The 11,692-nt window shown below is 45.9% G+C and overlaps 3 protein-coding genes across 3 annotated transcripts; all 3 read right to left on the minus strand.

The window, feature by feature from the left end:
- Nucleotides 1-1,299: 1,299 nt before the first annotated feature.
- Nucleotides 1,300-3,933, minus strand: LOC119286933 (probable plastid-lipid-associated protein 4, chloroplastic). The gene is made up of 6 exons (XM_037566403.1): nucleotides 3,524-3,933; nucleotides 3,324-3,437; nucleotides 2,868-2,966; nucleotides 2,210-2,284; nucleotides 2,049-2,116; nucleotides 1,300-1,619 (listed from the first exon to the last, which is right to left on the minus strand). The coding sequence occupies exons 1-6, from the start codon at nucleotides 3,878-3,880 to the stop codon at nucleotides 1,547-1,549; spliced, it is 786 nt and encodes a 261-aa protein (XP_037422300.1). The 5' UTR covers nucleotides 3,881-3,933; the 3' UTR covers nucleotides 1,300-1,546.
- Nucleotides 3,934-4,412: 479 nt separating this feature from the next.
- On the minus strand, nucleotides 4,413-6,027 carry LOC119286934 (30S ribosomal protein S13, chloroplastic-like). Its single transcript, XM_037566404.1, has 3 exons — nucleotides 5,861-6,027; nucleotides 5,200-5,439; nucleotides 4,413-4,826 (listed from the first exon to the last, which is right to left on the minus strand). The coding sequence occupies exons 1-3, from the start codon at nucleotides 5,957-5,959 to the stop codon at nucleotides 4,650-4,652; spliced, it is 516 nt and encodes a 171-aa protein (XP_037422301.1). The 5' UTR covers nucleotides 5,960-6,027; the 3' UTR covers nucleotides 4,413-4,649.
- A 799-nt stretch (nucleotides 6,028-6,826) lies between these two features.
- LOC119286935 (uncharacterized membrane protein At4g09580-like) lies at nucleotides 6,827-10,825 on the minus strand. Its single transcript, XM_037566405.1, has 4 exons — nucleotides 10,424-10,825; nucleotides 9,440-9,710; nucleotides 9,135-9,305; nucleotides 6,827-7,143 (listed from the first exon to the last, which is right to left on the minus strand). The coding sequence occupies exons 1-4, from the start codon at nucleotides 10,690-10,692 to the stop codon at nucleotides 7,012-7,014; spliced, it is 843 nt and encodes a 280-aa protein (XP_037422302.1). The 5' UTR covers nucleotides 10,693-10,825; the 3' UTR covers nucleotides 6,827-7,011.
- Nucleotides 10,826-11,692: the final 867 nt, after the last annotated feature.

The following is an 11,692-nucleotide window of genomic DNA, read 5'->3' on the forward strand; positions in this document are numbered from 1 at the left end:
GGTGCAGGACTTCGCTGATCATCTCCAGGCCCTGGCATGCCATGCGTCGGGCGCGACGGCGCAATAGCGGGCCGACCTCTTTGTCGGTGGACTTCCGGATCACATCCGCGTGGACGTGGAGCTTCGGGGACCCCAGGATCTCCAGTCGGCCATGTATTATGCCCGCGCGTTCGAGCGCCGCGCGGTGGCCATCCAGCAGGAATCACCGTCCCCGCTGGGTCGCTACTCGGGACGGATTCCGTGCAGGGTCGGCCTGCGCAGGCTTCCGCGGCACCCCTCGCCGCGACCGCGGCGCACCCGTTCCGCTGGCTCACCTCAGCCGAGCTGCTCGAGCGTCGCCGCGAAGGGTTGTGCTTCAACTGCGACGAGCCCTACACGCCCGGCCATGCTTGCCCGCGACTCTTCTACCTGGAGGTTACATACCACATTCTGGAGGACGCCGTCACCGCCGACCTGGCCGCCCCAGCTGTCGAGAAGGTGTTTGACGCTGGTTGATCACCACGAGGAGTTCAGCAAGCTCTTCCCCACCTTACAGCTCGAGGACGAGCTGTTTGTGCAGGCGGGGAGAAGTGTTATGACCGGTTTAGCTTATGGCCGTAGAAGGCCCACCGGGCAATCTTAACCCCCAAGTTATCTTAGGTTAATTCGTATGCAAGTTATCTAGGTTATAAATATATACTGTAAGACTCTTTTTGAGATTAAGCAATAAGAATATTATTATCCCTATTGCCCGGCTCCCAGAGGAGCCGGAACCCTAGCCGCCGCCATCTTCCTCCTACGCGACGGCGCCCAGCCGCTGGCTTGCCTGCTCATCGCCTCGCCCCGCTCCATCCTTCCTCTACAACCTACGGAGCAGGTCCGGTAGGATCCCTGGTTCTACCAGCCATGTTTATTAATTATTTTTGCAATTGGCTGATGCTAACTTTGGCATTGCTAGGATATGGACATGCCTTTTCAGAAACCGTAGCACATTTTTACACAAGGTTTTATGTTGTGATGGTCTTTCATATATTAATTAAAATTCGCAAGTAGCCCGCATAAACACGCTCTACAAACAGCATGCCTCTGTCTGATGTAACATGGATAAGGTGTTGAGTTTAATGATGTAGCATTATTAGTGCTGTGGTTTCTCCTTTGGGCATTTCTCCTATCCAGAGGCTTGACTTTTTGTCTGTAACTGAATCTGCCCCATGGAGATTGCCTCATCAATCATCTTGCTAAAACAAGGTAGTATGGGGGGTAAAATCTCTAGGAGTTGCAATCCAAACGCATTTACTGAGCTTCAACAGCGAAGAAGAGTTTAGGACCGAACACACACACACACACACACACATATACCCATTTCGTCATGGACACATCTGAGTTATGTCAGTTCAAATGTGCTATCTGCTGTATAGACTAAGCTCAAACATCAATATTTACACATCCTGTATCGCCTCAGGACGGGAAAAAGAACATTCTGGATAGTTGACACCTGATTCTCGTAGACACTAGCATTTAGCTAGATAGTTGACACCTGATTCTTGTAGGCATTTAGCTACTATTATTACAACGGAACTCGGTATAATGGGTCGACCATCTTCAGCACGAACAAGTTCCCCTTGTCGCCTCTCGAAACCCTGCAAATCCAGCAAGAAGATTTCAAGCAGCATCAGTACACCACAACATAAATTCTCTTCCCCAAAAAGCCAAACACTGCATACAGACATCCATCAGGATTTCAGGAGGGCAATTATTTCACAAAACTATTCTACTTTGAGTACTGGGAGGGTACAAATTACATGGAAAAAATGAGGTGTAGCAGTGACATTTGATGTCTATTTTAAGGGTATACATTTCCAATGCTAAAACATTTATGTATGTGCCATGCTCAAATTTGCAGATAACTGATTTATTTATTTTTAATTATCTTTTAGGGAGTGGGAGTTTTATTTTAAAATAGTCCAGTATTGTAACGATGGAGAATAGTGTGGGGGAATGAATCCATTTTGGGGCACAGTCGCGGGTGCTCCACATAAGAAGCCATTGGGAGGGGCAGATAAGCTGACCTGAGGTCTTCATCAAGATATGTGATCTCTAGTTCACCTTTGCCACTTCCAGGTGCTTTGATTTGGATCTAACCATGAAACAATATTAAAATTTTACTCAGTATCAATCGTCTGGTGTAAAAAGCAGACTATTGACTACAGTAGGAGATAAAATGCCTCACCAGGCTAAATATTTTGAAGTAATCAAACCTAACTGCCACTTTTCTAGAGTTGAGAGGCACCAAGTTGGCAGTAACCTGCAGAAGCAAATGCCATCACATCACCACGGTACACACACAGAAGCAGTACTTGCAAGCTGTAACCACTATTATGGTTAAAAACACTAAAATTTTACCAACAACGTCGTGTATGCGATTTGCTGTTCTGATTTCAGAATGTGTCAACAAAATTCAGATAAACGAATTCACGGTGGGATAACGCTACATGAATGTGCGTACCGACACCGTCTATATCAGTTACGTGCTAACTCAAGTCGTCGACAGATAATAAGGCTGCCAAGGAGGAAATGGACATTTGTGTTCTAAATCAAGTAAGGCTTCACCAGATGTCCAAAGAGAAGTAAAGCCTTCACCAGCTCAATCAATCCTTCAACTAACGCATCTCCTTATCCTAACTTTTCGGAGGTGCTTATCCATTACCCACAAGAGTAAGACCATAACACATGCTAAAACTGATCTCTACCATGCCAAATATAATCGGTAAAGCATATCGTTCCTGAGTGACAAGTCTTTGCTTCTTAATGAAGAAAAACAAAGAAAGGAATTTTGTCTTCAGGGAGAAGGCATGCTGGAACTAGTTTTTTGGTGGAAATTAAACTACCTGATTAAAGTAAGGCAGTGTCTCCATGTTTTGAGCTCGTAACGTGTCGGTGTTGATCGCTTGGTAAATCGTCCCGTATGGCCTCAGAAACTTTGGCCTCTGCATATATCAGTAAATGAACACAATGTGAAATTCCAACAGGATAATACATGCCTAAGCAAGCAAGCTCTTGTCTATTTGGGGAGGAGTCCAGCTGCCTTCAACAAGAGGCTAGCCTTTTTGGAGTGGAAAAGAAATGAATGCAGCTGCATATCTTGTTTTTTGGGGGTTTTTTTTGTGTGTGTGAGGAATGCAGCTGCCCAGCTTAGGTGATGATTATTGCCATAAGAGAGAGAGAGAGATAACAATGAACAGCTGCATCAATAAGATGCTAATAATTTTTGGCCTTTGATGCAATGCATCACAGAAACATAATTAAATACTTAAATTGTGGAGACAAGAAGGAGGAGGAGGGACCTGTGGCTGGAGAATGGATGTGGAGGTGGTGTAGAGGAGCTCCCACTTGCCGTTGAGGAGCTCGGACTTGAGCGGCTCCTTGGTCGGGTTCACCTCCTCCAGCTGCTGCGCGATCTGGACCAACCAACCGGACGGAGGCGTGAGTCATCATGGAGATCAGCACCGGCGTGGAAGGTGGAGCCGAAAGAAGGTCACCTCACCTGGTCGACGCGGTCCTTGTCCTCGGGCGTGGCCTCGGCGCCGCGGTCGAGCGGCGCGATGGCCGCCAGCAGCTCCTCCTTGAGCGTCGCCGCCTTCTTGGCGTCCTCCTCCTCCTTCTTCTTGCTCCCCGTGAAGAAGGACGGCAGGAAGGAGGAGAAGGACGACACCGGCGCCCTCCACTCCCGACCCCGACGCCCGGCCGGCAGCGTCAGAGCGAGGCCGGCGTTGCCCCGTGGCCCTCCCCTCCTGATGCTACCGCTGCCGCCGGCGAGCGACGGCGGCGTGAGGAGGTGGCTGGAAGACGAGGAGGCGGCGGGCGCGCACGGGGGCGAGAGCGAGAGCGAGACCAGCGCCATGGCCACGGGGCACGGGAGGGATTTTTGTGTGTGCGTTGCAGCCGCAGCCGTGTCCGTCTTTTCTCGACGGAAGGAGCCGCGGGGTTTTTGAGTGGTCGGTATAGCGCGTGGGGTGGTGGCAGCCGGACGTCGAGCTCGCATTGTCGGTCAAATTCAGAAGTAGATGTCTGAACTTTGCACAAAATTACTACTGCTACACCCCAAATTCATCCCAAAATCAGAGGTTTTCGGTGCCTTGGATTTTTGCATGATTTGTGTGACATACTTAACTTTGTATCTGGTACAGTAGGAAACTAGCAATCAAACCTGACAGTGTCACATTACTGAGCTACCACTGGAGCTCCTCTGTCTAGCTTGCAAACAAAATGACTGCACAGCATAATCTTGCGATGGCAATCGGAAAATTCTACAACCACTGGTGTCTAAGCTAATCCAGTCATCGGTAGCCGGTTGACCTGTCTTTGCATCAAGCAGACATGCGACAAAAGAAAAAAATATGTGTTCAGAAAACATTTGTGCTTGGAACGAAACGCACATGTAACCTTGATGATTTACCCTTTATCGGAAAAAAACCTTGATGATTTACCATCAATGCATATAAGAGAAGAGATGTCATGACTACAAACTCTGCAGCAGCATCCGACCATATCCCCGTAATATAATTCATCTACGACGGCATGGAAACTTGAGCCGGAGCAACAAACGGTAGTAGCGTCGTGATGTAGCTCACAAAAACCAAACAGGAGGTAAATACACATGGCAATGTCACTTATTCGTCGGAGGACGAAGCCGACTTCTTCTTGGCGACGGAAGCCCTCTTCCCCTTGAGTGTCCTGCAGTTGTTCTTTGTCCTCTGGCCACGGACCGGGAGGCCGAGCTTGTGCCGGATGCCCTTGTAGCACCGGATCTCCTTCATCCTCTCGATCGCCACACGGTTGAACCGTTTCTGTAAAAGCATTGGGGGGCAATGTTCAGTTCATTTTCGAAGAATCATGGAGAGAACTAAACATGTCCTAGCAAGTAGCAAATTAATTCTAAGCCTCTAATAGAATATCCTGATGGCATAGTTATCATAACAACATGGGATAAATTCTAAACATGACACTATTCAGTATTTTCATATCTTTTGAAGATGCTACTTTTATACCTTTTGTAGATGTTACCATTATAACAGTGAAATGCGTGTTTTAAATAAATGTCGGAAGAACTAAACAGGTCCTATATAAGCCTCTAATAGAATATCATGACGGCGTTGTTATTGTAACAACATGGAATGGAATAAATCATACTCCTATTAGCAAAGGGATGAGAGCAATTACAAGGTCTCCTTCAATCATGTACTTGGTGACCTCCTTACGGAGCGTGATGACCTCCTCCTCGGAGAGGTCCTTGGTGACCTTGTTATCAAAACTGAGGTCCAAAAGGATCTGGCGGGAGCGATTCCGTCCGATGCCATGGATGTACTGCAGCGAGTACTCCACCCTCTTGTGGTTTGGGATCTCAACACCACCGATACGGATGCACTCGATCCGCAGGCCACCATGGCCAATGCCGCCCTTCTGTCAAGTTCCAAAAAAACAGAAGAATCAATCAAAACCATAAAACAGTCACCTACACACATCTACATATCAAAGAATATCTTCTCTGTAAACACATATAAAGGGACATATAGCGAAGAAAAATAACAAAGAACCATCCCTATAACATTCACATTGATGTGCAAAGAAAAATTGTACATTATCAGTCAAAATGTGCTAGGACATTCATGGTTCCCAAGCAAGCACCCACACAGACACCAGCTCACCCCCATTCTTCCAGCATCCCGGGCATATCAATGGAACTACACATACAGAGAGACAGACAACGCAAGCGGTGTGTGCCGAGACCTAGTAGCGTACTCGACTGGCACTAGCTCCTTCCCAAGGGGTCGTGCACGAAAGGGGAGGGGAGGAAGGGGAGGAAGAGGGCGGCGGTGCTCACCTTGGGGGCGGGGAAGGAGACGGAGGAGGCGCAGCGGCGGGTGGAAAGGGGGAGGGACGAGGTGGCGACGGGGCCGGAGACCATGGAGAGGGTCGCCATTTCTGCTGCGCTCGCCCGACGAGGAGGTGCGTGTGTTTCCCACCGGAATCTTCTGCCTTGGATAGAACCCGAGGGGGGAGACGATAAGGTGGCTGGAGGCTGCTCCGATGTTGGACTTGGGCTTGATTTTGGGCCTTTCGAGGCCGAATTGTAATTGAGCCTACAAAAAGCCACTCAGTGTAGGCTCAATCCACTCGGCTCGATTTTGATTGTCTCAAAAAATAAATCGGCTAAATTATGAAAATGTTCTTCTAATTCCGAGCTCAAATGCTTGTTCTATGAACACTGAAATCCAAAAAAAATAGTAAAAGCATTTAAAATTCTGATTTTTTTTAAACAGAAGTTACTTAGTTTTGTTTGCCTGCATGCAACTTTTAATGATGAAATCACATTTGGATGTCTAGAAAATAATAACAATGCTTTAAAAAAATTCCTTTTGGAGCATCAAATTTGTTTTTGTTGCCCAGAGCATTATGAATGTTTTTTCTTAGGGAAATTTACACGAATGTAGAAAATTCAACAATGTTTGTTGCCAAAAAAAAGAATTTGAAAAACATATTTTTTACTGTTCACAAGCTCAAGTTTAGAGACTACATGTCCCTTAATTATGGCCATTCTGTAGAGCTAAAAAAAAGCCCTAAAAATGTAGAGCTTTCAAATAAAATAAAATTATAGCCATTCTGTACATTCTGCTAAAAAAAGAGCACACCACATCTCTAAACAAAAATTTAGCCAATTCAGATTCGATTTTTTCGAACGAGGATGTAATGACAGCATGGCCAGGCTGCTAGTAGAAAATCCTTAATACTCACGCTTGGAAGTCGGATAGCAACGGTAACTGCAATTTCAGAACAACAGGGAAGCAGATACAGCAAATAGCGCCTTTTTTTATTGCGTAATACCGACTTTGAAGGGAGCCATTCCGTTTCTTACATCTTTACAGCTAAATTAAATAGGTATACATATATAGCAAAGGAAAAGAGAAGGCCTGAAAAAAGGCTAGTACACGCGGGGCATCGGGGACTGTATATATATCAATGTCGCCTGAGGCATCATTCGTATGTTCTCTTCCTTTTCAAGATGGTTGGGACAACGGCGACAGATCCAATGAGGAACAGAACAACTAATGTCTTGAAGTCGTACAATTCCCTAACTGATCTTAGATCGCCTAGAGCTCTCCCAGCCTGCAATACAATGGTAAAAGCAATTAGTTAGCAGGTATAAACTCATCATCCGGAAACTAAGCTATCACTCAGAGATGTTTCCGAAAGCAAACAAGTTGGTTCCCTGATGCACAGCCAGATCGGGGATAATGACTTTAAGTAGCGTTTGTTATGAAAAATTAAAATACTTCAGCACAAGATAAAAACTGGATACTCGCCGCGTTTGAATATTGACAAAGTCAACACCTGCGTCTTGCTATTGGTTGGTATCGTCTACCACTGAAAAATATTCTGCCATGGTGACACACAAAGGGAGCCAAACCTGAGGTTTGATCCTTGTGGGCAAAGGGCTATCAAATATGCTTCCACTAACCATCCAGGCACTAACTTGGGTATCTGAAATTGCTGCTAGTAAAGCTCAGGAGGTTTCCTCGTAGGGGGCAAAGGTATCCTTTTAGCACTAACAAACTAAGTTAACTAAGCATTGATTCTGACTGACACTAATTATGTACTAGGTAAGAGCTTGTATAGACAGTCGAACAATATTCTGTCATATTCCTTGCACTTATCTTGCTGTTTCTTATTCTGAGCAAAACCACCTTGCTGATGCCATTCTTCGTGCAGCTTCTACTGAAGCTACGAAGCCAGCAAACATCAACAATGGAAAAAAAATACTTTAAGATAAATTACCGACCAATCAGAGAAGTTGTTTTATGTGGACATGACGCACTTGAAATGTGGCAACAACAACAACAACAAAGCCTTTAGTCCCAAACAAGTTGGGGTAGGCTAGAGGTGAAACCCATAAGATCTCGCAACCAACTCATGGCTCTGGCACATGGATAGCAAGCTTCCACGCACCCCTGTCCATAGCTAGCTCTTTGTCGATACTCCAATCCTTCAGGTCTCTCTTAACGGACTCCTCCCATGTCAAAATCGGTCGACCCCGCCCTCTCTTGACATTCTCCGCACGCTTTAGCCGTCCGCTATGCACTGGAGCTTCTGGAGGCCTGCGCTGAATATGCCCAAACCATCTCAAACGATGTTGGACAAGCTTCTCCTCAATTGGTGCTACCCCAACTCTATCTCGTATATCATCATTCCGGACTCGATCCTTCCTCGTGTGGCCACACATCCATCTCAACATACGCATCTCCGCCACACCTAACTGTTGAACATGTCGCCTTTTAGTCGGCCAACACTCCGCGCCATACAACCAATCTGGCTAGAGTGTTGGCCCTTGAAATGTGGCGCCTTCCTAAAAATAGGTACTATAACCCCGGAAGCGGATTAGGAGCACTCGGGTGCTCCACCCCCCTATATTCAAAAATAATTTAATAATTCAAAAATAAGTCAAAAAAATCCTGGATATATTTTTGAACCAAATATGACTAGGTATTGTACTCATATAAAAAGTTTGGCCAAGGAATAATTCTCGTTGACTTCAGGGAAAAAAACAAATTTATGACGACAATATAGCATGAATAGTACTTGTATCTAGCATTTTTTGGGAAACCTTTGACCCAGGATACAATAAAAGTCATTTCCTATTTAATTTTTTTATACGAGTGCAATACTTGGTCATGTTTGATTCCATAAAAAGTTCCGGGATTTTTTGATTTTTTTTGAATTACTAAATTATTTTTTAATACAGGGGGGCGTAGCACCCGAGAGCTCCTATGCATTTTCGCTATAACCCCGGTGTACTTTGGACAGCATATATGATGCACCCGCAACCAACTAGCCATTTTTGATTATTTACCCAACATTTTAGCAAAAGAAAAATGCAAGAGCATCCAGACCCCAAACCATGTTATATTTCAGCAAAAGAACAATGAAAATTGTTTATAATGCAAAACAAGTTATGATACTCAAGACATAAACAGTTAAGCGATTCTAGTCCATTTTCATGTGACCTTTGAACATATAACATGGATCCTGGTTCAGGTAATTGCTTTGTTCCGGACAAAACTGAGCCAAAATATAAGATTACTGCACGCGCTGATATTTACCTTTACAGTAATATAAGATGCTGGGATGAGTCCAATTAGTGTTGCAGCAAAGAAAATATGGAAAGGTATGTCGACAATAGGTGACGCCATATTTATGAAAGTATTGGGCAGGGTTGGTGTTATTCTCAGAAAAAGCATGTAGTTCAACAGCTTGTCTTTCCTCTTTGCAATCTGCAAGATAATCAAAAGTATTAGTTATATGAAATAAAGAACAGGAAAGCTCTCATCATTTGGGGGAAAGATCTAAAAAAAAGATTGCCAGTGGAGATACAGTAAGCAGTTTGTTATTAAAAGCAGAAGATTACCTCTGACTGGAAATATCTCAGTCTTTCAGGCCACAACCAGCAAACCAAAGGTCTGCCAATCAACTTGGAGAGAAAATAGCAAGATGATGCCCCAGCTGTGGCAGTGAAGACGACCAAAACACCCCCTTTAATCACCCCAAAAAGCGCTCCAGCAAGTAAAGACATAAATATTGTTCCGGGGATCATAAATGTTTGCATGAAGATGTATATGGAGCAATACCCCAACACGAAATTCGCCTGATGCTCGCTTGCATACACAGCAAGATTGTCCCTGCAAGTTTCAGAAAGGAATATCAGTATTCTAAAATGTATTCACTGCTGTCATAACACATAAATAACGCATATATAAATAGTTACTAAATCATAAAAGGAAGAGATCACGTATTTAGCACTGCCTATATAAAACCATCATGAAATGTATCTTAATGATTCGATCCTGATAATGCTATGAGTAAAGAAAACCCTTCATATGCATTTGGCTTGTTTGCAGAAGAATACTACAAGCAGTAGTAGTTTGAAACATAACTGAATGCACTAGAGTATGGTGAGTAAGTACAATGGAGATCCATCAGCGCATTCTAGTGTCTGGATACAGGCAAACGAACAATAGGTGAAGTTCAGAATATAGTTTCGCACGGAACTTGACAGCAACCAGGAAAATAATATTCTCTTGTCGTCTTTGGATGAACTAGGATTCCCTCTGTTCTACTGCGGAACTAGTATCCACCTTGCTGTTTATTTCCTAAATATGCATCGAGTAGAGCATGGCTTCAGTCTGTTGTGATTAGAATGTGTGCACGAGCACAGCTTGCCTACCTCGACGCATCTAAAACCCCCCAATCGAATCCGAAACTCACTAGATCAAATCGACGCCTCACTTCGCTTGTAGTGCGATTCAAACTACATTCCGCAGCGACGAAAATATCCGCGATCCGGAAGACACAGTGGGGCCGGCAAGCGTGGGAGGGGAAGAGCAAGCCCTACTTGAGGAGGCGCACGTCGGCGAGGCTGCGCGGGAGGCGGAGGATCTGGCCGAACTCGCGGCGGGGCGCGGCGAGGAAGATGCAGAAGATCCCGGCGACGAAGAGCGCGAGCACGGCGGCGGCCGCGAGCGCCTCGGTCCGCGTCAGCGTGGGGCGCGCCACGGCTGCGGCCGCGGCGGCCGACTCCGGCTTGCCCTTCTTGGCGGCCGGCGAGCCGTCCTGGCCGGCGCCGGCGCCCGCGGCCTCGATGTCGCGGCGCGCGAACAGCATGGCGGCGGCCGGCTGGGGGCGCGCGCGGGCGGGGCGGATCGTCGTCTGCTAGTGCTGCTGGGGCGAGGAGGAGGCGGAGGCGGGGTGCCTCGGGGCCGGCCTCATGGGGGAGGAGGTTGGACGGCGACAAGCGGTGACGGTGCCGTGCGTTGTGTTCTGCGCCCTTTTTTTCCCCGCTTGGTTTTTCGCCGTCCTTGTGGCGGCCTGGGTTTGACTCGGGTAACCCACAAGTTTTTTTTGTTTTTTTTTTTGAGATGGGGTAACCCACAAGTTACCAGGGCCGGGCCGGTGTCCGTGGCAGTAGGGTATACTGTTGCCACCGAAGGCACCAACCGTGTCTGCCACGGGTGAGATATCACTTGCCTAGGGTTGTTGGGTTACCGCAAAGGCAAGACGTGAGCAAGCAGAGCATGGTGCTCATTTCCTCCTTGACATTACGAGACATGTCAGTATTTCGATTTTTTTTGGTGAAGACAATGAAAATCTAAGATCTAGGATCGGGCGATGACGGTGCTTGTGCACTGCTTCGTTCTTGGAGGCGTCACTTTTAGACAGTTTGGACTTCAGATGTTGTCTAGGTGGCGGTTTGTGCTACAGCTACAAGGAATTGATCATTGTAGCAGGATCTTTTTCTTCTTCTTCTTCTTCTTCTTCTTCGTTTTTTCTGGCCCTGTGCATCCGTAATGTCTTTACGACATTGCGTTGTTGCAGCCTTCATCGTTTACATACTTGTGGCATGGAAAATGTCAGTACTTACTTCCTAAGAGACCGATATGCTTTTACGGCTAGTTTCACACACCAAGATCATCAAATAGATAGGACTCTTCGCCAGACGAGTGTATTTAGAGGGTAGAAACCATGTGTTGTTGTTGTTGTTGTTGTTGTTGTTGTTGTTGTTGTTGTTGTTGTTGTTTGGTATAAGAAATTATACCACCAAAATATTTTTGAAATATGAATTGAATGATATGTATTTTATATGTAAACCATGTTTGTTGGTCAA

The sequence above is a fragment of the Triticum dicoccoides genome, chromosome 4A (genome assembly GCF_002162155.2).
Source record: "Triticum dicoccoides isolate Atlit2015 ecotype Zavitan chromosome 4A, WEW_v2.0, whole genome shotgun sequence".
Taxonomy (NCBI): Eukaryota; Viridiplantae; Streptophyta; class Magnoliopsida; order Poales; family Poaceae; genus Triticum; species Triticum dicoccoides.

Coding starts and splice junctions, on each gene's coding strand:
- LOC119286934 (XM_037566404.1), bottom strand. CDS start 5,959: ATGGCGACCCTCTCCATGGTCTCCGGCCCCGTCGCCACCTCGTCCCTC. Junction 5,440..5,860: donor TCTCCTTCCCCGCCCCCAAG/GTGAGCACCGCC, acceptor GGAACTTGACAG/AAGGGCGGCATTGGCCATGG. Junction 4,827..5,199: donor ACATGATTGAAGGAGACCTT/GTAATTGCTCTC, acceptor ATGCTTTTACAG/AAACGGTTCAACCGTGTGGC.
- LOC119286935 (XM_037566405.1), bottom strand. CDS start 10,692: ATGCTGTTCGCGCGCCGCGACATCGAGGCCGCGGGCGCCGGCGCCGGC. Junction 9,711..10,423: donor GCCGACGTGCGCCTCCTCAA/GTAGGGCTTGCT, acceptor TGAAACTTGCAG/GGACAATCTTGCTGTGTATG. Junction 7,144..9,134: donor CATCTTATATTACTGTAAAG/GTAAATATCAGC, acceptor ATTGTATTGCAG/GCTGGGAGAGCTCTAGGCGA.
- LOC119286933 (XM_037566403.1), bottom strand. CDS start 3,880: ATGGCGCTGGTCTCGCTCTCGCTCTCGCCCCCGTGCGCGCCCGCCGCC. Junction 3,438..3,523: donor ACAAGGACCGCGTCGACCAG/GTGAGGTGACCT, acceptor TGGTTGGTCCAG/ATCGCGCAGCAGCTGGAGGA. Junction 2,117..2,209: donor ACTTCAAAATATTTAGCCTG/GTGAGGCATTTT, acceptor TTTCATGGTTAG/ATCCAAATCAAAGCACCTGG.